Source organism: Rhinolophus sinicus, chromosome 4 (assembly GCF_057876585.1).
Source record: "Rhinolophus sinicus isolate RSI-liver-muscle chromosome 4, RSI-T2T, whole genome shotgun sequence".
Taxonomy (NCBI): Eukaryota; Metazoa; Chordata; class Mammalia; order Chiroptera; family Rhinolophidae; genus Rhinolophus; species Rhinolophus sinicus.
The window spans coordinates 42289458-42316163 of NC_142504.1; the positions used below are offsets into that span (position 1 = coordinate 42289458).

At 31.7% G+C, this 26706-nt stretch overlaps 1 protein-coding gene across 7 annotated transcripts in view; it reads left to right on the forward strand.

The window, feature by feature from the left end:
- CACNA2D1 (calcium voltage-gated channel auxiliary subunit alpha2delta 1) overlaps window positions 1-26706 on the forward strand; it is a 462827-nt gene that overhangs the window by 397885 nt on the left and 38236 nt on the right. Inside the window, exons 17-25 of one of the 7 annotated variants that reach the window (XM_019746896.3) lie at window positions 1617-1691; window positions 1962-2036; window positions 5080-5136; window positions 9387-9443; window positions 10738-10809; window positions 13044-13105; window positions 18448-18524; window positions 20373-20393; window positions 21065-21125. In XM_019746896.3, coding sequence (XP_019602455.1) covers window positions 1617-1691; window positions 1962-2036; window positions 5080-5136; window positions 9387-9443; window positions 10738-10809; window positions 13044-13105; window positions 18448-18524; window positions 20373-20393; window positions 21065-21125 — 557 coding nt within the window. Of the gene's footprint in view, window positions 1-1616; window positions 1692-1961; window positions 2037-5079; window positions 5137-9371; window positions 9444-10737; window positions 10810-13043; window positions 13106-18447; window positions 18525-20372; window positions 20394-21064; window positions 21126-26706 lie in introns of all 7 variants that reach the window. The other 6 variants (XM_019746894.3, XM_019746897.3, XM_019746899.3 and 3 more) reach the window with 6 other exon arrangements.

Here is a 26706-nt window from a genome sequence, read left to right on the forward strand (position 1 = left end):
CTTAACTCTATTTAACTATGACCTGATGAGAACACAAGTGCAGACTCTGGGAGTGATTAAGTGATAAATGGGCAACACTATTGAGTGCACATTTTAAAAATGCATCTACGCTATTCATGGCATTGAGAAAGAAAAAAATCCAAAGAGCAATACCATGAAGATGTTTGTAGCAGGTGTACATAAGTATATATGTATTGAGTTGTTCCTTCTCCAACTCCCATTCAAACAATTGTTTTTTCAATCATCAAGTAACAGAAGGATTTGATTTAAATGAATAGTTCTCTATTTTTTTTTCTATTTTTTAAGAATCAGGAAAAGTAATGAGTTTCATAAAAATCTCAATTTCTATAGCACTGGTATATTGTCAGTACAATAAAATGTTATCCCCTTAAAGTTGTGAAATTCTGTTTATTTTAAAAATACTTCTAATTTAAAAGTAGGGTAGCATTCCTATTTCTTAGCTTGAATCAAAAGGAATTGAAGGATGCAGGAGAAATTAGGATTTTTCTAATTCTAAAAATTAATTGTATCTATTAATTCTAAATATTAATGTAATTAGTTTGGTTGACATTTCTGATTTGAGGGATATTTATTTTCAGTTTATGGCATAATGAAGCCTATTGCACTTAAGCATTATTTGTTTATTTCAGCTGAACTCTTTATTTTATAATAATGTGGCTATAGAAAACTTTGGTGATTCCTCTTTGGGGGTCCATTACTCATAAAGGAATAATTCTCTATGCTCTCGTATGGACTGTCTAAGGGATTGCTTTAATTTGGGATTTTGCTCAAACTAGGATTGATTTACAGGAAAGTAGCATAGTTGTTTACCTAACTTTCTCATTCTATGTGCACTTATGCAAAATTTAAAGAGTTCTTATAACAACCATAGACTGTATTTTCTGATTTTCTGATTCTAAATTCCCGATTCTAAATTCTAACACCATTTCCATCTTTATGCCCCATGGAAGATTATGATAGCAATTTGCCACATAGCCTCCTTGACTTGCAGCTAACACCATGATGCCAATTGATTGGTATTTAGAAGTTAGTGGCAAGCAAAAACATTATTTTGAGGATTTTTTCTATTTTATTACCAATGAGGTCTCAGACTTTTCAAGATATTACACATACACGGGTGCTATCAACAGCAAAAATCTATAGTTTTTCTCATTCCATATTGCCCAACATCTTCAAGCTGGACATTTTTGTGATTTCTTAATCACAGCACACCACAAAGTCAGTCTATATTCACATACAAAGACACACACACAGGGCTACAGCTGCTGACTGCAAGTAGCACTTAAAATAAATATTAGGGGTAATGAGTACAAGAAGTATCAAATAAAAATTTTCACAGTTTTCTTATATTTTAATTTCAATCATCAAGATTTTAATTTTTTTAAGCTAAATAGTAAGAATGACAAAGTTGTGTGGAAACCATCAAAGCTGAGAGTCATTTTAAATTGATATGAAAAATGCCTCACCCTTATGCAGATGTTTAAGCTACTGTGGAATACAACCATTGTCGAGCAAAGGGATGGGTAATATATTAATTGTGTAGACTATGTAAATTTTGGCATAAAACACACTACCTTTTTTCTATCTTATTATAGAACCAGCTGATTCTTGGTGTGATGGGAGTTGATGTGTCTTTAGAAGACATTAAAAGACTAACACCACGGTTTACAGTAAGATGAAATTTACTCTTTTGGTATCTTTTCTATTTTTGAAGCTCTGTAAAACATTAAGTAATTCTCAAAATTTATGTGCAGTTATCTTGGCAAAGGTACAAAGTGTTAAAAGGTTTCTTAAAATAAAGTATAAAAATATCGTGTTGTTCATCTTCATGCTTTAAAATATGTATTTAAGATTGTTTTAAAAAAAGAATGAGGATTTCTGGTTATGACTCAGAGAACTCTAAAGTGTGCTTTTTGTTTTTTGCTGTTTTTCTTTTTTAGTTGTGCCCCAATGGCTATTATTTTGCTATTGATCCTAATGGTTATGTTTTATTACATCCAAATCTTCAGCCAAAGGTATGTATATAATTTGTTTATAGTGATTAGTGTTCTGTAAATTTAATGATTAATGTTTTTAATAGGTTTTTCATTTTAAAATTCACTATATAACACTAACTGTAAAGGAATATTAAATCTGTGACATGAATAGCTGACAAGAACATAGTTTATAATACATAAAAGTGTGAAAGCAATTTTCATTTTCTATTACCAATTTAACTATCCAATATTCATATCCAATATTCAGCTAATCCTAGCTTAAAGACAGCCATTATAACTACCTGTGCTTGAGTTACACACATCCCATTTGGACTTTGTTTAAGGTTGTAAGATAATGAAGGAGATTGCCCCACCTGGGTAAATGTAAGTAATGTTCCTCCATGCACAGGCCATGTTTTCCAACACCTTTTTCTTTTGGTATTTATCTCTCCCTTTCATCTCCCAGAGTGTTTTTTTCTTTTTTTCCACTTTGGGCAGGCTTATAAAAATATGTAAGAAATTCAGTATATAGAATTCCATGGGATGGGCTTCAGAAGTGTTTATTAATCAGTGAGTTATAAGAAAGTAATAAAATTCTATAAACAATTTTATCCTAATGTTTGTCTTTTTATCCCAAGATAAAAAGTATTTTCTTAAATATCTCATCCAACCTATTTCACTTTTAATTAAAGCTTCATAGGTAGGGTGAAATTTATTTATTTAGAAGTAAAAGTTGGTAAAAATCTTGTATAAGTGTAATTTCTAAGCATCTTTAAGTTGTTAGTTAACTTTGAAGGTAATACTGAGAATAGTTTAAACCATGCTGGAAGGAAATACTATATGCAGTCATACATACTACCTTTTTTCCCCTGGTCATGAATATTTAATATCATTTAGTGATATTTTAGGACACACACAGTTACATGTACACACACACACACACACACACAAAATTGAGTCATTTGAATATTGTTCAAATCAATAGTGTTTAAGAACCATTGATATTGAATGTAAAAACATATGAAATCGTTATAGTTAATGTCTCTTTTAATTCTTCTCACTTTGGAACTTGTTTCCATATACTTATTTCCTTCATGATCTAAATATTTGCAATCAAATGTAGCTGCCAATCACACTGCATTATTTTGTAAAGTTGTTACTTTATGTAAGTGCAGTATAGGCTTTTTTCACATTGTTATTAGTCTCTCACAGCTTTTTATAAACATGGCATGTTCCTCATAATGGAGTTGTTTATGATTGACTAAACATTCTATGATTTTGCCATGGTTGGAAAATTTTATATTTTTGTATCTTTTTAAGATTTCTAATAATTTCTGATATTATTATTTGGTCTTTATATATCCAGGGTATTTTAAATTATATCCCCATAACTAAAGTGATTTAAAAGTAGTAACAAGGTAATATTCTGAAGGGCGTGAAGGATCTCTAGTTTTATGATTGTATGTGTTAACACCTTCCCTAAAAGGAATTAAAATATATCACAGACAAAATAAAAGAATAATGAGAATAATGCATATATGATGTGTATATATATTTACATATATATGTAAATCCATCACTTAGAAGTGGTAATTTGATAAAGGTTTTTCCCTTTTCTACCTTTTTCTACTAATAACCAATATTTAGATAGAAAGAATTTTATTTGGCTCATATCTGAAATAATTTACTAAAATTTATGAAATTACAAAGGAAATATAAATTCTATATAAATACTAATTATAGCTCTAGTGATTTTATTCAGGATTATGTTGCTTTTCATATTTTTATATAGGAAATTATCAAAGCAAGTATGCAACAAGACATTTAGAAAAATAATATTCTAAGAACCATTAAATAAATGTTTGAACAATTAATATATTTTTTCTGAAATTTGTGCTTCTGAATTAAATTTGATTGTGAATTTTTATCATTAACAGGTTAAACACTATGATTTCTATTTGGCGGGTGATGTTGTATACTATACAGATAGATACAAGAACCTCATAAAATGATGATATAGTTGGTATAAGGCAGTTGTCTTAGAAATTGACAAATACAAAGGACCAATATGGTAATAGCTAGTATACTAACAAAATTAATCTTAATTTTTTCATCTGAAATTCACCAGTTGAAAAGAGGAAAGTAATGCCATGTTCCACAGTACTCATTATTATTTAACAAGGTCCAAGTCTAGTGTTATGCAAGTATTTTCTGCTGAATACCTTGTGTGTTTTTTTTCTTGAAACTATAATCTTAATTCAGTTTTTTTCAGCACAACTTGTTGTCTGTAGAAGGCAAAACAAGCATCCTTTAAAAAGCTCAGAATATCAATAAAGTAGCTATGAACCTTTGTATATCTAATTTTCTAAGGAATCATTACTTAAAATGTACTATCACCACCATGATCACATATAACAAATGCTGAATTATGTATTTTTATTTTATTCCAAAATGCATTTTAATTTGTTTTTCATTTTGTCATTGAAATAACCAGGTTAGGTATACTTATTAGATATCTCATTTTGATCAATCTTAAGAAATATTTATCATAAAGAAAATTGTATATAATTGATGTTTTAGAAATCAATATTTTAAAAACATCTGCAGTGTTATGATTGAATTTTCCATTAGTTCCATATATAAAACACTTGGGATCACTTCAGAAAACAAAGGCACACATTTTAAGGGTTTAAGATTAAGACTTTTCAATATTCTATAATATTTTTGACACATTTGAATCATGTAAATTCTAAAAATTCCTTTTTTTATTTTTATTTTTTCAATCTTCATAACAATTGTCTGAAACACACCATCTTTCTCATTTCCCACTCATCACTTTTTTTCTAGGAAAAAAAAGATTATTAATAGTCATTTTGCTAAACAAAATCATGAATATTCTTAGTAGCATATAACATTTTTTATATCCAAAAAGTATTTTTAAACTTTCATTTATTGACTCATCATGAACTCTATGATACCTGTTTCTGATGAAAGAAATATCTGACCAAAATTTATTATAGGCTAGAACCTTTACCTATACTGAGATGTTGTATGATAAATTACCATCTTTCTGTTGCTTTAGCCTATTGGTGTAGGTATACCAACAATTAATTTAAGAAAAAGGAGACCCAATGTTCAGGTAACTGTGACTGAAGTTAGCCATGCCTTCAAATTTGCTAAATCAGAATTGAAATTAAGCTTCTCTTCCTAAAAGCATATGATTAATGCCGCCTTTCCTGACATCAAGCTTCCAGAGCATGAGATGGAAATGAGCATCATTTCTCAATAAGGTGGAGCAAAAATGTCATTAATGCTGGCAGAGGGTATGCGTTGGCTAACTACAGATGACTAGCAAATTATGTAATAATAACATTAACAATCAGAGTAATCATAATCAGATGGCTTCTAAAAATAAATTTATTAAGTATTGTGAAATTCGTGCCAAATCCATGTAATCCTAACAATTTGCTTGTAAAATTAACTTCTAAGTGGAAATAAAAATACAATTCTGATGTGATAGTTTCTATAAGCCACAAAACTTAAGCCAAAATGTCTTTGAACTTCTGTAAGTATATTTTAGATTAGAAGTTAAAGAAATTTCCCTTCAGCTAATTAAAAATGTCCAAAATTGCGAATAAATATTCTGAATATTTTATTGCTTGGCAAACTCATTGCAAAATCCTTTCTCTATTGGCAACAAAATTTAAACATTATTGTATGTATGTGTATTTCTATAAGCACACTAAAAATAATCAACGTAAAAAGGATACTGCCAACAGTTTAGTTTAGTTTAGTTTAGTAAAAGAATTTTAGAAGATTAAAGGAAGTTCAATATAACTTAAAGTTTTATATGTAAGCCTATTATTTCTTTAAAAAAAAATTTTGCGGACATAATACAGACAGTCCTTGATTTATGATGGTTCAAGTTAAGGTTTTTTCAACTTTACAAAGGCATTAAAGCAATATGCATTTAGTAGAAACTATACTTTAAATTTTGATCTTTCTCTGGACTAGCAATATGTATTAGGATACTTTCTGGTGATGCCGGCAGCAGTGAGCTGCAGCTACCAGTCAGCCATGCAATCCTGAGGGAAAAAAACCAAGACTCTACAGTGTATCCAGTGTGTTAGATGATTTTCCCCGACTGTAGGCGAAGTGTTCTGAGAACATTTAAGATAGGCTCGGCTAAGGTATGATGTTCGGTAGGTTAGGTGTATTAAATGCATTTTGACTTACCATATTTTCAACTTATGATGGGTTTATTGGTATGTAACCCCATCCTAAGCAGAGGAGCATCTGTAATGAAGAGGTAATATGATATTAAGAAGAGATGAAGCTATGAATTATAGAACTGAGTTTTAGTTTCATTCTACTTATACCCAACACTGTATCCTTGAATAATTCTCTAAATTTTCTAAACCCCATAGTACTTCAGTTTTTTTCATCTGAAAAGCAGGAGGATTTAACTAATAATTGTTTTCTACCCCACACAGTGTATTCGTGTAGGAAATTAAATTGATATATATATATACATATATATATATATATATCAATTCCAGGCAAATCCTGATTTAATTTAGCCAGAGATGGGAATCAAGGCTTCTGATTTGTTTTTAAAGCTTCCCAGGTTGTTCTAAAGTGTAGAGCCACTGGATTAGTGCAAGCGTCAGTTCCCTTCTAGCTCTAGAATTCCATGACAGTTTGAATTTCATGTTGTTGCATCAGTCTTTATATCTTTTATGGTTCCTATAGAGGTTAAAATTATACTTATGTCTTTTCTTGATACAATAAATTGTTTTGTATTACTCATCTTGCATGTTTCTTTCTTAGCAGTCATGTACATTTTAGGAAATTATTTTTGCAGTACTTTCAAATATTGCATGTGAATATTATGATATAATTTAAAAATAAACAACCTTAAAAGTGGTTTGTTTTATTTTTGTTTTCCTTTAAGGAAACCCCAAATGGCAAACTAGCAACCACACAAGACTTCTGAATTTTGGGAATATTTTTTGAACTACGTATGTAGTATTTTAAATAATACTTAACTACTAATTATTTCAATTTAAAATTTGTTAACAACACTGTCTTTTATTTTAGTTCCACAAATGATGTGGTCATTATGTCAGTTGGTATTCAAATTTTACAAATGCAAAATGTTAGATATTTAAAATATCAAACAAAAGTATTGGGAGTGGAGAAAATGAATTTCAGTTTTCAAGCCTCTCTTGATGCTTTCTTATTAGAAGATTCTGCTTTTGAATTTTTTAATCACTGTGCCTATGATGGGTCTTTTAAAAAATGGTCAGCCAGATTGCCATTTAAGAGATACAATTTATGCATTGACATTTTTCTTTTATGATTTCATTTTCTTCTCTGTGTCTTTATATGTTGGATTGGGACATGATCTTCATATTGCCAATTCTTCCTGATAATGCCTCCTCCATGCATGCTGTTTGGGTCTGGTCATGCTATGCATTATCCATTGCATGTAAGATAATATTATTTATGTTTTGATTATTTTGATTTTGTTTTGCAATGAGTTTGTTAAAATTTTAATGCTGGTATGATGGTGTTTGTTTCATGGGACTTTAAATAAACAATAATGAATAATATTGTCAACTTTAGAGCATCTTTTTGTTAGAGACTTTCTTGGTTTTGTTTTTTTAAAAAAGGATTAGAATTATTTTCTATGTTGTTTTTTTTTCCTTATGAAATGTGCTACATTTTAAATGAATATTTGCTTCTGAGGTAATAAGATGCTGTCCAAATGTTGGTCAGTATTTTTCTTATTGAACAATCTAATACTTATTTTCAATATTCTAGAACCTTCTGATTCTAGGTATTGAGTTCATAAGCAGTGAATATTATTTCAATATAAGTGCCACAGTTAAGATTATTTTTGTAAATTTGCCTTTAAAAATCCTCATTCTCAAAACCCATGGGAATCATAAATTTTCATTATTTAAGTGGAGTTACTTTTTGAAGGAAGGCATTTTGTCATAATTATAAAATCAAAACATGCCATATGTACTATGTCATTCATCATTTGAGATAAATAAAATATGGTTAATTTCAATGTATTTTAATTATTGTTATTGTCTTGGGTAGTCAGTGCTCCTAAAACAGTGTAAAATGGTAATGATCTGAATAGATTTTGGAAGAGCCAATAAGGCTGAAATTATTAAAATCCCACTGGCCTTGCACTAATACTACATAATTTGTATTTAATACTTCTATCTAATTAATTATCCTAGTTTAGTGGTGTTTATTTTAGTAAACATTAAATATCCAGTTTCTTAAATTTTGCAGTTGTAAAACAATAGACAACTCTTACAATTTCATTGTTCTAGTGAACTTTGAAATTCCATGGCATGGTATATTATTTAGCAAGTATTATAAGAGAAACAGTATATTTTCGTTTTACAAATAGTTCAGTAAGTCTTCATTTTATAGTTGACAAATTTGTTAAATGTTATATGAGATAAATATGCCAGGCTAGCAGTTTCATTTGATATATTCTTTGCCTTGTTCTATTGAGAATTTTATTGTTGGACACCAGCAAGAAGAAGCAATGGAAGATGTTAAAGAAGGATATAGTATTTTGTGAAACCAGGGGTTATTATTCTAGTTAGACTTAAATTATAATAGCTAATCTTTGTTAAAATCCTTATGACTTGACCACAAATTTTATCGTATAAAATTTACTTAATTGAGTTATTGAAATAATAATGTAAAATTTCTTAGATTCAAATATATGAAGCAAACTTGCACCTTTATACATTTTAAGTAAGAATATATTTAGAAGTTTCTTTTGCTTAGCAAATTCAAACATAGTTTCTAAAATATTTTTCCTCATGTAATTTCTTATTTCATTATAGAATAAAAATAATAATTTATATTATTTTTATATATTGTCTTTATTTTATTGCTAAAGGTGTTATTCACCTGGCTATAATTTGCTCCTTTCCATCCTAATTAAAGAAAAAGGTTGTGGGTGGACCTTCAAATGTCATTTTCCCCCAGAACTAGTTATTCTCAATGTAGTATCTAATACAGCACTCAAAATGAGACTGTCTTGAGTTGGTGGTGATTAATTAAAATATGTCTGCTGCACTTAAAGCTCAAATTCCTGGCCTATTTACTAATAAAGGTATGTGTGTGTATATACACATATATACACATATGTGTGTGTGTGTATATATATGTATATATACATATATACCTTTATGCAATTATTATGTCAGCTATTTAATATACCTTAGGTAAGTAACTTTTACAGGATTAATTTTATATCTAAACATCCATTGAATTATTTTACATATAGCATTGTTTTACAGTATCATATATGCCTAATTATTATTTTCTGTGTAGAACCCTAAATCTCAGGAGCCAGTAACTTTGGATTTCCTTGATGCAGAATTAGAGAATGATATTAAAGTGGAGGTAAGTATAATCAGGAGGCCTCAGGTCAGATGCTGGAATTCACCTGTTCCACCAGTTTCTGTTGTGTGGCTTCTTTGTGTTAGGTTCTCTCTCAGGTACTATATACACAAAGATGAATGTTTTTTGTCTTTGAAAATGTCTAGGTCCTAGGCTTACTCATCCAAAAGATCCTATGAAAAGGAATAAAAATTTTAAGTTGGGTGTGATCTTAGTTTTTTTCTTTCTCATTCAACAAGTAGAAATATTTTAAGTATTTCAGTACAAATGTAACTTGTAAATTTCAATTAAAAAAACACACATGGAAGAAGTTGCTATAGAATTGAAAGAAAAGTTGAAGGGAATCTAACCATTCGACCACACAGTGAGCAACGTACAGAGAGAAACCACCATGCTTGTCTTAATACTCTTTACTCAGAAAATTTCTATTTTATTTCAAAATCAAAATTGCATGTCATTTCCTCTGAGAGGGCCTTCCATAAGAATAAGGATCATCAATAATAATAATAATAATAATAATAATATTTATTAAGTACATTGTATGTGTCAGTATGGATTCTCAAGAGTCTTTGAAGTATTATTATTATTATTATTATATCTGTTGTACTGATTATATATTTGAGGTACAAAGGATTAGGTAGCTTATCTCCATTACCCAGTTTAGTAAATTGCAGAATCAGGCTCTTGTACTCCAGAGCAGAGATATTTTTAAAATCTTTCCTATGGATCAACTCCTCTTTCTATGCAAAGGCCACCAATTTCTTTTATAACTTGTCTTAATTTGTACTTGCTTTACACATTTTACACATTTATTCCGTCATGGAACAATACAATTTAATTATTTATCATAATTACCCTAGACGAAGGCAAGTTTTAGATGATTAAAGAATATTTGTTGTAAAGTGTTTTGACATGATAGAGGAGGATCATGTAACGGTGAAGAGCTTGGTCTTTGGGCTCTCATGCCACTGAGTGACTGTAATGTTATTTATTCTCTTTTAAGTCTCCATTTCCCCTCACTCAAGCTAATAAAGTAATTAACCACTCTTTTACATTACAAAAATTAATGACTGGTTGAAAATATTAAGGATTTTTTTTTATTATTTTAAAATAATCTAAAATGATTATAATGCAGTAACTTTTAAAACTTATTCCCAGAGAACAACTGCAACTACTAATAAAACTAACCTACTGTTTTATTCATTATATCCTAAAATAAGGTATAACACTTTAATAATCATACTTTGGTAGGTCAATTAAGTACCTACAATAAAGTAATTGTTTCATTTTCTCTTAGATTCGAAATAAAATGATAGATGGAGAAGATGGGGAAAAAACATTCAGAACTCTGGTTAAATCTCAAGATGAGGTAAGAATTAAGTCAGGCTTATTCTTAAATAAAAATATGTATGTTAATAATAATTGATACAGGTAGTTTGTGTTTGTTTTCTCTTAAAGCAATATTTACTATAAGAATGTCTTTAGTAAATAAAGAAATGTTAGGCACTCTTTTCCTAGAGGAATATTTGCAATAACATTTTTAATTCTTTATTTTTTTTATAAAACAACATTGCTTTCGATTTCTTGATGTATTCTTATAACATTAACAGTATGTTCTTGGGAATTATATTTTGTGCCTCCATTTTTTTATTATAAGGACTAGAGCACAATTTAATGCAGATGTTCTTATCATTAATGCCCCATATATTAATTACTTGGGGTTTTTTAATTTGTTTAATTATTTCTAACTTGATTTATCTTTTATTATTTATGTGCTTTATATTATAATTACCCTGCATTTAAATCTGAAATTAAATCAAGGGATAATACAACTATCCCCATAAAGCACCAGTACAAGTATATCATAATAGGCTCATATTGCTTATTGTTATTCCATTGACATGGAAGAACTCTTTGTACATAAGGGGTGTGTCTATCCATTATTAATCAAATATGAGTAAATATACGTTCATCTCTTTGAGTAGTTGAAAAACTACATGGAACCCAGAAGGATTTGAGCCTGAAAAATTAATTTTAGCTTTTGTATCATCCTTTTTAAATGTAACATTTCTCCAGAATTCCTCAGCAGAACTTTTTTCTAAAATGGAGCTAAGATCTTAATATGATCCTTCATTAGCATCTGGTTTTCCTCATTTTAATATCATTGAGAGTCCCTATTACGAGAACACAAAGGGAGGTATATATTAATTTCCGTGTCTGTTGAATCTTCAGTTCTGTTTCCTTAGACTTTAGCTGTGCTATCTACCGCTCACTCCTTAGAAGAAAGATGTACACCATTCAGCTGTTCTGCCACTTTCTCCATGTCGTTTTACCAACCAGAGCTCTGACTTGCACGTTCCTTTCTCAATTTGCAAATCAATTTTGTTTCTGTTAAATCACTTTGATATTTTCTTCCTTCCATTTACTTAAAACATTTTTGGATCAATATCTACCTATATGATTTTCTTATTACTAATATTGAAAAAAATATTACTTGTATGTTTCCCTGATCTGATACTATTTTTGATAGTTTTTATAACTTGCTGAACAACACTAGTCTGCCAGGCTTGTTTTTGTTTGTTTGTTTTAATGAAGTATAACAAATATGTAAACATTATTTCTTTCAAGAATTTTACTAATCCAGAAACCACCTGAGTACTTCCTGTCCTCCCTTCTCCCATTCTCCACTCATGTTTAAATAAAGCCATAGGGGTAAATAGCTGTAGAGGGGTCTGATGTATAGAGGCAACATTGTGTACTTGCTATAAAATGAACTTGGCTCATACATTTTCCGTTATCCTGCCAATTAAAGTCCAAGTTGTGCAATATAATAATATCTAGTCCAAGGGGTTGATTAGATGAACAAAGTGCTTACTATATTGCCTAACAGCAAATAATACTTTAATGAATGTTACTATTCTCATCAGGATAATGAAGCTGGAAATAAAAAATTCAAATATATAAATGTATCATCACTATATCTAATGGAAGAAAGAATGATAATTTCTTTCCCATTGTTTAGCAGCTGCATATGAAAAATTCTGTATCCATGAAATTATTTAGCTCTGTACTCCTTCTCCTGGTAGATTTAGTTGTTTTTCTAACCTTCAATGATACTGAGTAATTAATCTCTTATGATAGATAAAACTTAATAATAGCTTCATAATAACAGTAACATGCTAATCATACATTTGGATCTAGACACTGCATTAATTTCCTGATATTACCAATTTCTCTTAAACATACTCTAGTATGGAAATATCTGAGCCTTATCGTACATTTCATAGTCCTATTTCATTATTAAAGTTTCTTTTTCAGGACATACTGTTTTCACAGTTTTCAGTTTAACAATGTGGCATAAATTACTAAGATTTTATACTTTTAAGTCTTTGAAATTTATCATGTGGGTATTTGTTTTTGTCCTAAAATTTTGCTTCACACATACATAGAACCATAACAGAATAAACACGTGAGGAATGGAATAGATCAGACATTTGGGATGAAAGATGCTGAATGACCACAGAGATCCTAATGTTTTGTTCTTATGTAAATTTACTTAGAATTAAAGGCAGTAATAACCATGTCAGACTTTTTCTTTTCTAGAGATACATTGACAAAGGAAACAGGACATATACATGGACGCCTGTCAATGGTACAGATTACAGGTAATTGACTCTATTTATATGTATATTGTATAAAAGTAGTCACTTCCGTGTCTTTCACTTATTTTTAGTAGCCATTTTTCCAATGGCTGAATATTAAGTCTTTGCATTGTCATAAGCTATTTTCAATGCAATTAAAATAGAGACGTTACCCTTTCCAACATTAAAATGTTTAAAGTCATAAACTCTTGTTTTCAAAATGGAAAAGATGGAGAAAAGCTAGTAATATAAAATTTAGAAATGAAACATAAGTGATACAAATACATTTGATATTTTGTATATTTATGTCAGTAGCAATAAATGTTGACAAAATACCCTGAATTTGTAGTCATCACCTCCACTGACCTCCTAATTTAAACTACTTTACATTACTTACATTCTAGATTGTAAATTAATTTTAAAATAAAATTTATTATATCATAGTATAATCTGATATAAAATGCTCAGTTGATATAATTTATACCCATAAGTAGCAATTCTGCAATATCCCAGTCCCTCCAATTGACCAGGCCTTCGATAACTGGACAGAGCAACACTCAATAATTTCTTGGAAATTCTCCATTCCTCAACACTTGCTGAACATATACTTTACTTTCTTTGCTCTAACTCTTCTCTGAGGTCATAGCTTTCCCTGTGGTCCTGCCTCCCACAACTTCATAATACCGAGGCTGATATGAGTATGTCCTTCTTGTTCCTCATTCTCAATCCCTCCTCCCTAAAACCCCCATGTTTGAATCTCATGTCACTAGACCATACCACCCACCATTCCTTTCTTTTAAGTCATCTCCCTCTCGTTCATATAAGATTTCAGTTCCTGGCTCACTGTCACTTTCTCCTACATTCATATAGATCAGTGTTTCTCAAATTATGATATAACCATACTTATGGGAACTATTAGGCTGGTGCAAAAGTAATTGCGTTTTTTGCAATTATTTTTAACCTTTTAAACAGCAATTACTTTTGCACCAACCTAATAAAACAAAAATTATTTACTAAAATAAACTTTAAAAGCGATAAAAACTCAGGCTAGAAACTTTTATTAATAGATTCCACAGACATAAAATTATTCTGTCAAATTGCTGTAAAATTTTCTAAATGCTTACTCAATTTCTGTGCTTAACTGGTCTCGAGTGGGTAATAGTTTGCAAATGGGCCAAGTCCATGACCACACTTTACATAGCATTGACATAGATGATTTTTCTAATACCTGGACTTCTCTTTTGTTTTTAATCTCCTCTCCTCTAATGATCTTGCCATCCCCCTACTTTAGGGACCTAGTCCAAGGTGATGTTTTGCAAATTACATTATTAAGATTGCAACTCCTTCATAATTTTAATTTTGTTTTCTTTGTCCAACTCCCAGATGACTGCATTTTATCTTTCTACCCCCTCCTTCCAACAGCCCGACTGTAACAATCTTTTGTCTCAATTGGGACCTGAAACCCATCAATCCTTTCTACCTTTCACTACCCTTGCTTTCTACATGTCTTCTCCACCCCACCCCACCCTCACCTCTTTATTCAGCATAAATTCCTTGGGTTTTGTTATGCTCACTCTTTTACACACACCGTCAGCTCCCTTCACCCCATTTAGGTTTGGCAAATGGCAGTTTTGTCAAATCCCAGTCCTGGTTAAATTTAAATTATTCCCAACATACTGCCCACAACATACACACAACCTTTCAGGGGAGCCCAGAGTGCTGGGGATTTTCATAGAGCTATAACAAGGTTATCGAAGGAAACTTGGCTTTTGTTCCTAGGATGGCATACAGAATAGATACAGAAGAGGGGAATATAGATATTAATGTCATGATACACTAATACCAGTCCTTCTCCACTTTTTCAGTTTTGACATTCTTTTGAACCTATTGAGAAATACCGGAATGACTGTTTTAATTATTCTACTTCTATCTGTCTAACTGATTTCTATCTCTCATTTCTATTAGGCATGTACTTACAAATGTATCATCTTTATGTGCATACTTAGTCTTTTTTTTTTTTCCTCTTCCTTGATTATTCCCAGTTTTCCTATTTTGGATAAACTTGTCAAAAGGTGTGATGGGAGAGAGGAAATCTGGGAACCCTGTCTCTTTAAATGAATTCATGATAAAGTTTTGGACGCAGTGTGTGGGAATGTGCTCTCTGCCTTTGTTGCTCAGATGGACAAATTCTAAGTTAGAAAACTGTTTCCTTTTGACCCCGATAATGAGTCAGCAATGCTGGTCGGTCCTACTGCAGTCATAATAACACTTTGGGGGTATACTTAAATGTGTTTGTAAAGGGCTCCTGTTCCCTGTGTCTACCCGTTTCCCTCACACACCCAGTCATAATACACGGTGTGGCCAGATTGATGTTCTTTTCTCCAGCTCTGGACGTTACTCCTTGTTCACAAAACTTTGGTGTCTTCTCATTTTCATCCAAGTTAAATTTGGACTTCCAAGTCTGATATTCACATCACACATTGCTAGCCCCACCCTCTACCCTGTCATTTCTCCCACTGCCTTTCCCTGATACAAATCACTGTTCTCTGAACAGGCCCCTATTCCCCACTTCTGTGTGTTTTCCTCTGACATTCCCTTCCAAAATCTACAACTTTGAACCATATTAAATCTCTTTCCATTATAGGTACTTCCCGAATCTCTGTATAAATAAATTCACAAATAACAATTTAAAAACAAAATATTACATCTAAATTGAAGAAAACATGGCATGTTTTGATTAATGAATAAGGTACCAAATTTCACTTAATGATATCTATCTCCTTAAGCCTTGATATAATGTAGGCACCACATTTTGAAATATAATAATGAATTATATTAATAGAATTCTCTCATTTTTAATGAAGAGTTTAGTTTTATTGTGATAAACGATCAAGTTGAAAAGCGTGATATATTCCATTTACCTAGTTAACAGTGTTTATGTGAGTCACAAAAATAGAGCATGGGTTCCAGCATCCATCTGGTGCCACTGGCTTTATTTGACTTTAATCCCTAGGAGAAAATAAAGCAGCCGTGGTCTATCAGGTTTATATGGAGAAAGACAACAAACACTACCTAGGACAGCGTCATTGACTCAGAACGTTAGTGAAGTATGGCTGCTGTAGGTTGAAGAAATAACTGTTGCCCTGAGATGGAAATAATCAAATCAAGTGTAACTATATTTTCTATAGAATAAAGTGTAGCGATTCATAACAACCTGAGACAAGCAGGAGCCAATAAGATGTATATTAGGTATGTCAACTTTAAAACTTCTATTGTGCTCCTCATGAGTTTCCACACTATTTTTTTATGGTACATGAGATGTAACCCAAGCTTACAGAGTGACACTGTAGCAGCCACATGATATAATGTTATCAGTTTTAATTAGAAGTTTCTCTTAGCAATAAATGCTGATGGTGTAGTAAAAATGTCCTAATTTCCCTTGAGAGGAATTTCTAGAAAACTAACTTCAAATGCTCAGTAATTCTGCTCTACATTTTATAAATGGCAAGTGAATCATGAAAGGTCATCTTGCTTTTAGACTAATTGCACTGCTTATTTTTATTTTAATCTCTGCCTCCACTGAAAGGAAGTTACCTATAAAATGAATGTAGAGATTTTTATTAAATCTACATAACATTTTATTTCTCTGACCTTTATCCATAAGGAAAGTCTATGAATTACTTAGTGTAGGAGAAAGATTTTTGGGGAACTGGCGGTAATAAGCATCCACTCATTTTTGCTATCTTGACTGCATAATTAAATTGTAGCAAATAAACCTTTGCTTTTTCTTCTTTGTAGAATGAATTTTTAGTATATATTCATAGGAAAACCTGAAATTATATATTTTTGTCCTGTGTTGTATTGTCCATAAAAAAATGTATAATGAGATTACAGTCTGGGTTACATCCATTCCAAAAGCCTATGAAACATAAGGCTTGAGTTATTTAAAAGTAGAACTCCTGCAAATGCCTAGAAAAACTAGAAGCCTAGATATGCACACCTTTTCCTATACATTGCAAAATGTTAGATTAAATATTAAAAGTGAATGCTGAATGACTCAGTTGGTCAAATTGAAAATAGTTGTACTGGGAATCTTTGAGATACCCTCATTTTTTGCACCTATTAGTTCATAAGTTTCCTTCTACGTTCACACTCAAACATTGCAAAGGTTATTTGCAACAGTAAATGTGGATATGGAATACTTAGTTATATCCTACACGTGTACATTAGCCATTGTGAGAGTAAAAGAAGTATACATATGCAGTTGTATTATTAGAAACTGCATGATATTCAAGTATTCTGACATCTTTTAACAGTTCCAATGCATTATGTGTTTTATTAATTGGCAACTTCCAAACAGTAAGGTTAACCTGCCTGTCGGTTTTTCGTTTTTGTTCAGTCATTAAGACAAACCTTGTTCAGTCATTAAGACAAGCCTTGTTCAGTCATTAGGACAAGCCTGTTTGATAATAGTCCTGTGTCAAATGTTCTGAACTTGGCTTGAGATTTGCACTGGACCTTCTCTCCAGTGTGTACATCTTACCGTAAGTCTAGAGTAGCCCCATGACTCTTGTAAAGTAGTGAGCTCAAGACATAAGTCCTATTTAGTAGCAATTTACCAAATGATATGGAATATCCACAGTAAATGAACTTGAAATAAAATGCCATGCCTATTGGGTAAGAACCAATAGGATGAGCAGGAAAATTTTCTTAGAGCTATAAAAAAATTTGAATTTTCCCATTAATGGACAGTGTGGACTTGTCTAAAGACAAGTTTTAAAATAATAAGTATTTAACCCTTCACAATAACATATTTCAGATGATTGTATACATTTTGTAATAGAAATAATACTTCTTACATTTGGTATTTTTAATAGTGTACATTTGCTACGAAGCACTTTAACATTACATATAATTAAGTTTATTTAGTTTGTTTAAACATACCCTAGTATTAGGTTGGTGCTAAAATAATTGCAGTTTTTGCAATTTTTTTTTAACCTTTTAAACCTCAATTACTTTTGTGCCAACCTAATATTATTATTTTTCAACACCCAAAGTGTTTTAATACACTTTTCTGGAAAATAGCACTCACGATGTTTCCTTCTCAGCTAATTTATGGGCACAGTTCGAAGCTTATTTTACATATGTCTCTTCTGATATCCTACAATGTAGAGAACTGGATGACTTAGGATGGCAAGACTGAATTAAGTACTCTATTAGCTGAATGCATTTTACTGTCAAAATAATATGTCTTTTCCATGAGGAAGATCTTTGGATTTTTTCATGAACTTGATGTGTCTTTTTTGTTTTAAGTTATGTTTCATTTTTGTTTGTTTGTGTTTATGCTTCTCTTGTTTCTATTGCAGTTTGGCCTTGGTATTACCAACCTACAGTTTTTACTATATAAAAGCCAAAATAGAAGAGACAATAACTCAGGCCAGATGTAAGTACTGTGAAAGCAACTTTAGGGTCTATTTGTTATCCTTGAATATCAGATGTTTAAAGACTTCTATATTTTGGAATACCCAAGGCTTATACAGTTTAGTAGGTGTTATTACCAAATCTACAGCAATGATTCTAACCCATTCCAAACATGCAAGGAACAAGAAATATTCTACATGGATAGAATATGAGCAGGTACTCCAGTCTCACTGGCAGTTCCCACCACCCTTCCTGCCTTGCTTTGTGCTGATAGAATCATTGCAGTGCTGTGTCCTCTGTTTCTGTTGGTTTAAGGGTCTGCTAGCTGGCGCAACATGTCTCACGTGGTCTCTACTCATGGCACTGTGCTAGTAAAGCTTTATCTTTTCTTTCTTTTCTTCTTCTATTTTTTTTTTTTTTTTTTTTTGGTGTTGTTGTTGCTTTTGGCAAGAATAATATTGTGCTTCACATCTTCTACTTTGTTTGAATACATTAAATCGCACTGGTCTTTGGCTTTGGTTTGGTGATTAACTTTCTTCTCATAATCTAAATTAACGTCTTCAGTAACTCCAGTGAATTAGTTTTTTTTTTCTTTAAGCATCATTTGGAATGTGGAGTAATTATTAACACTAGTGCATATTTCAGGTCATTATTAATCTTTATTTTGTTTTGGGTAACTAGATTTAATAAAGTAAAATGACCATCATATCCTTTGCACATCACTCAATTATTATTAGCAACCTAAATTTTTTCTGATACAATGCAGTAAAATATATATACATACATATATAATATTTTTATATACCATATTTTGCCATATATAATGTGCTCCCATGTATAATGCGCGCCCACATTATTGGCCCAAATTTTCAGGGAAAAAAATATTTTGTTGTAATTCTTCAATTCAAATTTTTATTTGTTATCATTTAGGTACTTGTTTTTTGTATTATAAAGGAATTTCAAGGTTTATTTTTTAACATGTTATGGTATAAAAAATTTTATGTAACAAATATAATTACAAAACACAAGCTACAGTAGATTTTATGTACCAGTAACAAATTTACGGTATTTATGCATCATTGAAGGCCAAAGCTCTTCCTTATTGCAAGTTCATCGTAAATTCAACAAAACTGGTTATTGTATTCCAGGGGATTATTTTGCATATGGATATTGTTATTGATTTCTAGAGTTACACTTTTAACTTATAAGCATAAATAAAAGCATTAAAAACATTTATACAGATAGGGGAATTAGCACTACCCATGTATAATGCACATCCTTATTTTTCCCTCATGAATTTGGGCTAAACAGTAAGCATTATACACGGCAAAATATGGTACATTTTATATCTGACTTTAAGTAAACTAGATTCTTTCATTTCTCTGTCGGTTCTTTTTTGCTCTCCGAAGTCCTTGTTCTCATAGTACATTGTGATAATTTATACATTTATATCATTTTCACTTGATAGATATGATGGTCTTTTAGCAATCAGCAACTTTGCATGAGCTAGTTCTTCACTTGACAAATGAGGATGGTGACTAGTGGGTTTTTGATGATTGGTAAATGCTTCTGTTTATAGGCTCATATCATTGATATTGCACCTGCATTAATCATTTTGCAAAATAGACCCTTGAAATAACCGCAGTACAGAGAGGGTGCTCTAGTAGTAATTGATGGAACATACTTTCCAGTCTTCAAAAATATGTGTCTTTCTTTTCAGACTACAGCTGTACATAAATAAACCTTTGATCTATGCACAATATTTTTATTCAAGAAAGTCATTGAATAAAATATTGTTTGTGACCCCCTTTGCTTTACCCTCTTTTTTTGTTTTGTTTCCCTGCTTTCTCTTTCTGATGGATTTTCACAGCAAAAAAGGGCAAAATGAAGGGCAAGTATTTTCTTGTTGCTCAATTTTTTTCTGTGTAATACACTTGACATTTCCACTGATCTTTCCATTCCTATTGGATATTATCCTTTGTGCTTCACATGTGCTAGATTTTCCTCCATGATCACTCAAACCTTAGCAGCCAAAAAGGGGGAAAGATTATGCTTGTGTTTTCATATGCAACCTGTTTCACATTCAAGTTTATTCTTAGAGTTAAATACTTGTGTGTTTTTATCGTTCCAGTTACTAATTCATACTAATGTGAAGAATGTTATCAGTTCTCTGAAGGTGTTAATGGTTTATTGAAATCGTTTTCTTAACCATAATATTGGTAATTTTTTATGTTGACATTTTAAATAAAATACCTTCAACATAATATTGATATAAATCACCTTTTAAAGGATACCTTGGCTATGGTACCTTGGCCTTGGCTTAGTAAATGGTAAAAATATAAATATAGCATTTTTTTTGATATAATCGTTGTAACCCATATTATGAAATTAAAATTGATTTTATTTTTGGAAGTATGGAGTAAATTTATATTCATTGATGGGTTTCAATTTAGGATGTAAGTAGTCTATTTTTATTTTTTTTTATTAGGTTATCTTTCTAATGCCTTCTTATAGTCGTATATTCTGGATTGCTTATCTAACTCTATAACATTATCTTTGCAGATTCAGAGACACTGAAGCCGGATAATTTTGAAGAATCTGGCTATACATTCTTAGCACCACGGTTGGTTGTATTTTTTTTTTTAAATAGCTTGTATGGATGATAACAGTTCTGAATTGGGGTCAGGACTTTTCTGGGTTAATTCCATGCAAAATTAATGGAACCAAATGGAACAATAACTATAAAACTGAAAGAGAATCCTGTTCTTTGATTCATTTACTCATTCAAATACTTACTGAGCAGCTACTATGTGCTAAGCTATGTACTGATATGGGGATACAATAGTGGATAACACAGATCTAGACTTTTCTTCTGTTGGAACTAGCCGTGCATTCAACAACAATGAAGAATTGTATATTTGCATTAGTGATATGTGTACATATACAAACATACTCTATATATGTATGTTTTTATGTATATTATACACACACACACATATATATATACACACACACATATACTCACTGGTAGATATGCATAGATAGGTACAGGTATATATGTGTATACATACACATAAAAATGTATATGACAACTCACAGTATGTCTTAATCTCATAATTGATTCTTTTTAATACTCTAACACAACTTTCAGGGAAAACATATTTTAATATAGTAACATTTTTCTCACGTACACTTTAAGATTGACATTTTTACTTCCTGCCCGATTTTATTTTTTTCTCTCATGTAATTCCCCTTCTCTGTTCCTAATGCACATCTTTATCCCTACTTCTATTTTCGTGTAATTATTAGAAACTCTATTCAATAATCTAAGAATGTTCTTTATTTTTATTTCCCTAATTTTTAACTCCCTCTCTAGCAGACACATATATTATTCAAATTAATAATTCCTACTAATCTAGGCTGAATTATTGAAGAAAATAAATTCTGAAGCTTGTATAATTAATATCTCACATTCTAAACTTCTTAAAGAAATTACTTTTACAACCCAAAGAAGGCTCATAAAAATTGATCTGCGTTACTCTTTTATTCCTTCATAAGGATATCTGAATTTTTTATTTTCTTCTTGAAAATAGGGACTATATATTACCTTTTGAGAAATCTTTGTTAACAGAGCATATGCTTGGCTTCATGGGTGACTCTGCCCTCAAGCAGCTTCTCCTGCTTGAATTTTCTTCAGTGTTTGATACTCCTGGTCGCAGCCCCCTTTGACACTCTTGCCTCCCCTTGCTTGATGACACACTATTCTGATTTTCTTCTTCCCTGCTGCATATTCACAATCTCTTTCAAAAGTTTCTTTTCTTCTGTAGATCTTGCAGGAGGGTGCTAGTTAGGCTCCCTTCTCTTCTTATTCTGTGTCTACAGACATACCCCCCATGTAGTCCATGTCTGTCGTTTGAGGCGATGCCGTCCAAACCTACCAGTTGGCCATATCATCTAGAAACAAAATAGACATGCTATGTGGTTTATTGACATCACACTACAATATAGGATCAAACAACATATCTATTTCCAGACTTTAGGTTTACCCTGTATATTTCAATATGAGATTCATATTTATGGAAACCTAACAGGAATAGTTAGGTTTCAGTATCTCCTAAATAGGTTTCAGTATCTCCTAAACATTTATTCTCTTTGGAGAATTCTTCCTGTGTCTCCTCAGTGAAGAAAATACCATCTCTCAGATGCCCAGTCTTGAAACCTGTGAGTTGTCTCCCTTTCCTTTATATCTAAGTTGTAATCAATCACTAATTCCTGCCAAATAGAATTTATCTTCTGAGTATCAGTAATATCTCTCAAACTCTGCTGCCTTTTTTCTAGAGCAGGCTACTGTTTTCTCTCACCTAAACAATTATAGCTGCCTCCTAATTGATCCCCCTACCTCCAATATTTCCCCCTTACTTCTCAATCCCATCTTCTTTCTGTAATCAGAGAGCTTCTAAAATGTGTTTCTCATCTACCAAATATTAACCAATGGCTCAGTACTGTCCTCGTGATAACCTGTACTTTACAGCATAGCTTTCAAATGCTCTTTCACTAGGTCCCAGTTTACCAATGTGGTCGCCTGCACTCTAAATCAGGGGCCATCCAACTACAGCCTATGGACTGGCTGCCTGCTTTCTACATAAAGCTTTATTGGAAGACAGCCATACTCATTTGTTGAAGTACTGTCTTTCACTATAAAGGCAGAGTTGAGTAGTTGCGGCATAGACTTTATAGCCCCCCGGAGCTGGAGTCATTTACTATCCGGCCTTTTAAGAAAAAGTTAGTCAACCTTTGCTCTAAACTCCAGCCACACTAAACTTCTCTCAGTTCCTAAATGCACTGTTTTGTCTCCCTTTGCCTCTTTTTACTCACTAATTTTCTATTTTAGAGTATACTCAGACATACCCCATCCCTTCCCAAAACCCAACTTCAAACTTCTTGGTCTGGGAATTTCTTTCCCATCTTCACTGGATTAGACATCCTTGCTGGCTGTCACATAGAATCCTGCGTTTCCCCTTAACAGAGCATCAGCTACATTTTATTTTATTTACTTTATCCAACAGAGCCATGCCTGCGTCTGTTTGACTTCCATTCAATACTCAACATAAAACCCATTGCCTGGCACACAGTAGGTGATGAATAAATATGTAGCTATTGTAGAAGCTATAAATATATGGAGAATATTTTAAAAATCATTAACAATAACACCTGCAGTCTTATTAGCACTTTTTTCGATACAAGCAACTTTGAGCAACTTAAAACTGCTTTAACCAGTTTTAGGTTGAAAGGAGAATATTAAGGAGTATTAACATACTCAAATTTGTATATTCACTACTTAGACAGTAACACTATTAAAAGAGATTGAAAGTACAGTGAAGTGATAATACTCTTCCTCTATCTCAGATATGAGTTTTTCTCCAGGCAGCTTCTTCACTCATCTCATCCAATTATTAAATAGCAGACCATGCATATTGGCTTTCTGTGCTTCACCATTAGACAAGATGGAAAATATGGTAAAAGTCCAGGTACTCACAGAGGATAAATAAATCTCTCAATTCCAATTCCCAATTCGTAAGCAATGGACTTTGTTTCATTTAGCAGGTGGACCATTTCTGTGGCCTAAGCCATATTCAGTATCAATATGCCTGGCTGACTGGAAGACTCTATGTTTAGGGATGGAGCACAGAAGGGAAGCGGTGTAGTAGCTTATAGAACAAACCAATGAGTGTCCCCCTCAATTAACATGTGTTAAGCCCTTTACATGCATAACTATATTTATTGCTCAGAAATACTCTATAATAAATACTCTATACCACAGAAGTGTGCGTGGTATAGAACAGCAGTCATATGTTTTTGTCAGTATTATTAATGAGAAATGGTGTGGGAAACTAGAGCAAGACTGTCTGAGTCTGTTTCCCCCATCTTCATTGTTATGGTTGTGTTACTCAACTTCTCTGCACTTAGTATCTTTGCTTGCAAAATATTATACCAACTCTATCTCACAGAGCTTGTGTAAATTTTAAATGACATAATGCATGCAAAATACTTATCATAGTTCTTAGTAAGATAATGGGCTCTAAATAAAAGCTACTGTTTATGGTTGTAGTAAGAGGAGGAGGAGAAAGAAGCATTATTATTTAATAAAGGGTATTAAAAAGCAGTTATTTTAAAATAATTTAAAGATAGAACCATTTTTGTCAACTCCTAAATACATTAAGCTGTTTTATACTGATTAATAATCAGTTTTTGCATTTTCCTCGATTTTAAAACTATTGCAAAAGGAAAACATTGAGAATATAGATGCCTTCAAAAGGCACACAGTCATAGGGATGAAAAATCTAAAACATGGATGAATTTTTCTATCTTTCTCGGATAATCAGAAATGAGAAAGGCACTTCAAATAAAATGAGTTAGAATGAGAAAGAAACAACAATATGTGATAACCTATAGTTCAGTGCTAATCTGTGATGTATGATCTGTGTAAGTTTCTTGAACAGAATGAGAACACACTCATTTTAAATTTTCTAGAAAGAAATAATTCACCATATTTCTAATACTAAAAGTATTTTAGTGTCAAAGCCCTTTAAGTTACAAAGGCCATTTGGTTAGAAACAGAAAGTGACCAGAAGAGATGATAGCTGTCATACCCTGAAGGTATTTTCAGCAAATTAAAGTTTGATTTGTTTCTTTAAAGTCACCCAAAGAAGTTTCCCTGCTGCTTCACTTTTCTGAGTAGTCATTTTCCTAAGAGATTAAATAACGATCACTGTATAATCTCTTTTGGAGAAACAGCACCTCATAGAAAGCATATCGACAGGTCTCCCCACATATCTTTGGGGCACAATTTAGCAGTTTTGGTAACCGCGGGTGGTTCCTTTGGGACAAGAACCTAAGAAGGGGTGATTATATTAAGTCCTCAAGTTCCCAGCCCTGTGCTAAATAATCATGAGGCTAACAAGCAACCAACATCAATGTTGTCTGTCTAACCACATATTCGCCTCTCAAATATTCCAATCAGTCTCTTGCTTCTTATTGCCTATTGCATAGGCACGCACTCCACATAGTGGGTGATTTTCTGTGACACTTTTGGATCATTCTTATTACTGGAAAACTCATTCCACTGACAAAACATTCAATGTTTTCTAATATTTCCATTTTTTAAATTATTTCACCTTTGTTTCCATCCTAATTCAACAACTCTCCTTACTTGTACTTTCAACACTTTCACAGGTTTGCCATTAGTACAAATGAGATTATCAAACATGTTTAATGTTTACTGTCATCAGAATTAGTCAATAATATCTTTAAGATCATAATATCTTTAGATTACTTCAAAATGAAGCACAACCCAGCCAGCAAGGAAAAAAAAAACACAAAAAAAACATGACAGTCTCTAAATTAATTGCTCACAACACTGAAATCCATTTGTTGGTGGAAGAGGTCAAAGTTGATTTTGGCTTGGAGCTGTGAAGCAAGAGTCCCCAGAGTGTAAGTTCAAAACACATTGTATGGTTAAAACACACCAATGAGGGACGTGAATTCTTGGCTTCTCCTCAGGGGCTTAACCATTTGCTTTTTAGGTACCTTTAGGCAAATCTTTTTTACATATTTGAATCTCAGTTTCCTCACCTTTGAAATATTAAATACCACTGGTAAAGTTGTTTTTATGATTAAATGAGCAAAGATAGTTCTAGAAATGCCTTTTAAATAATAACATGGAATTCTAAAAATTGTTTATTATTTGCAACATTTTATTTATTCCTTCCAGAGCCTTGCCATTGACTTCTAATTCTTGAGATGATAATTCAATATGCTGGCCTTTTGACTACCAGGCTAATCAAAACAGCCTAGCATTAAGGGAATAAGTGAATTTTAGCTCATCAATAAAGAAATGAGTATAAATCATATAAACTTTCTAAACCTTGTTTTTCTAAACTAAAATTTTCCATGAACTGAGAAGTGGGTTTTTTTGTTTTGTTTTTGAAGTTCTAACATTCTTTTCTTCTTTTCTCTTCTAAGGTTTTGTATTTAGATAATGGACTTACTTACATCTGAAAATGTTTGCTATTTAATTTAATTTTTGCCAATCTATTGGTTGTATTAACCTAGTTATTATAATTGTAATCTTGACTATTTCATTAGCCAATCTATTGGTTGTATTAACCTAGTTATTATCATTGTAATCTTATATTGATGTTCCC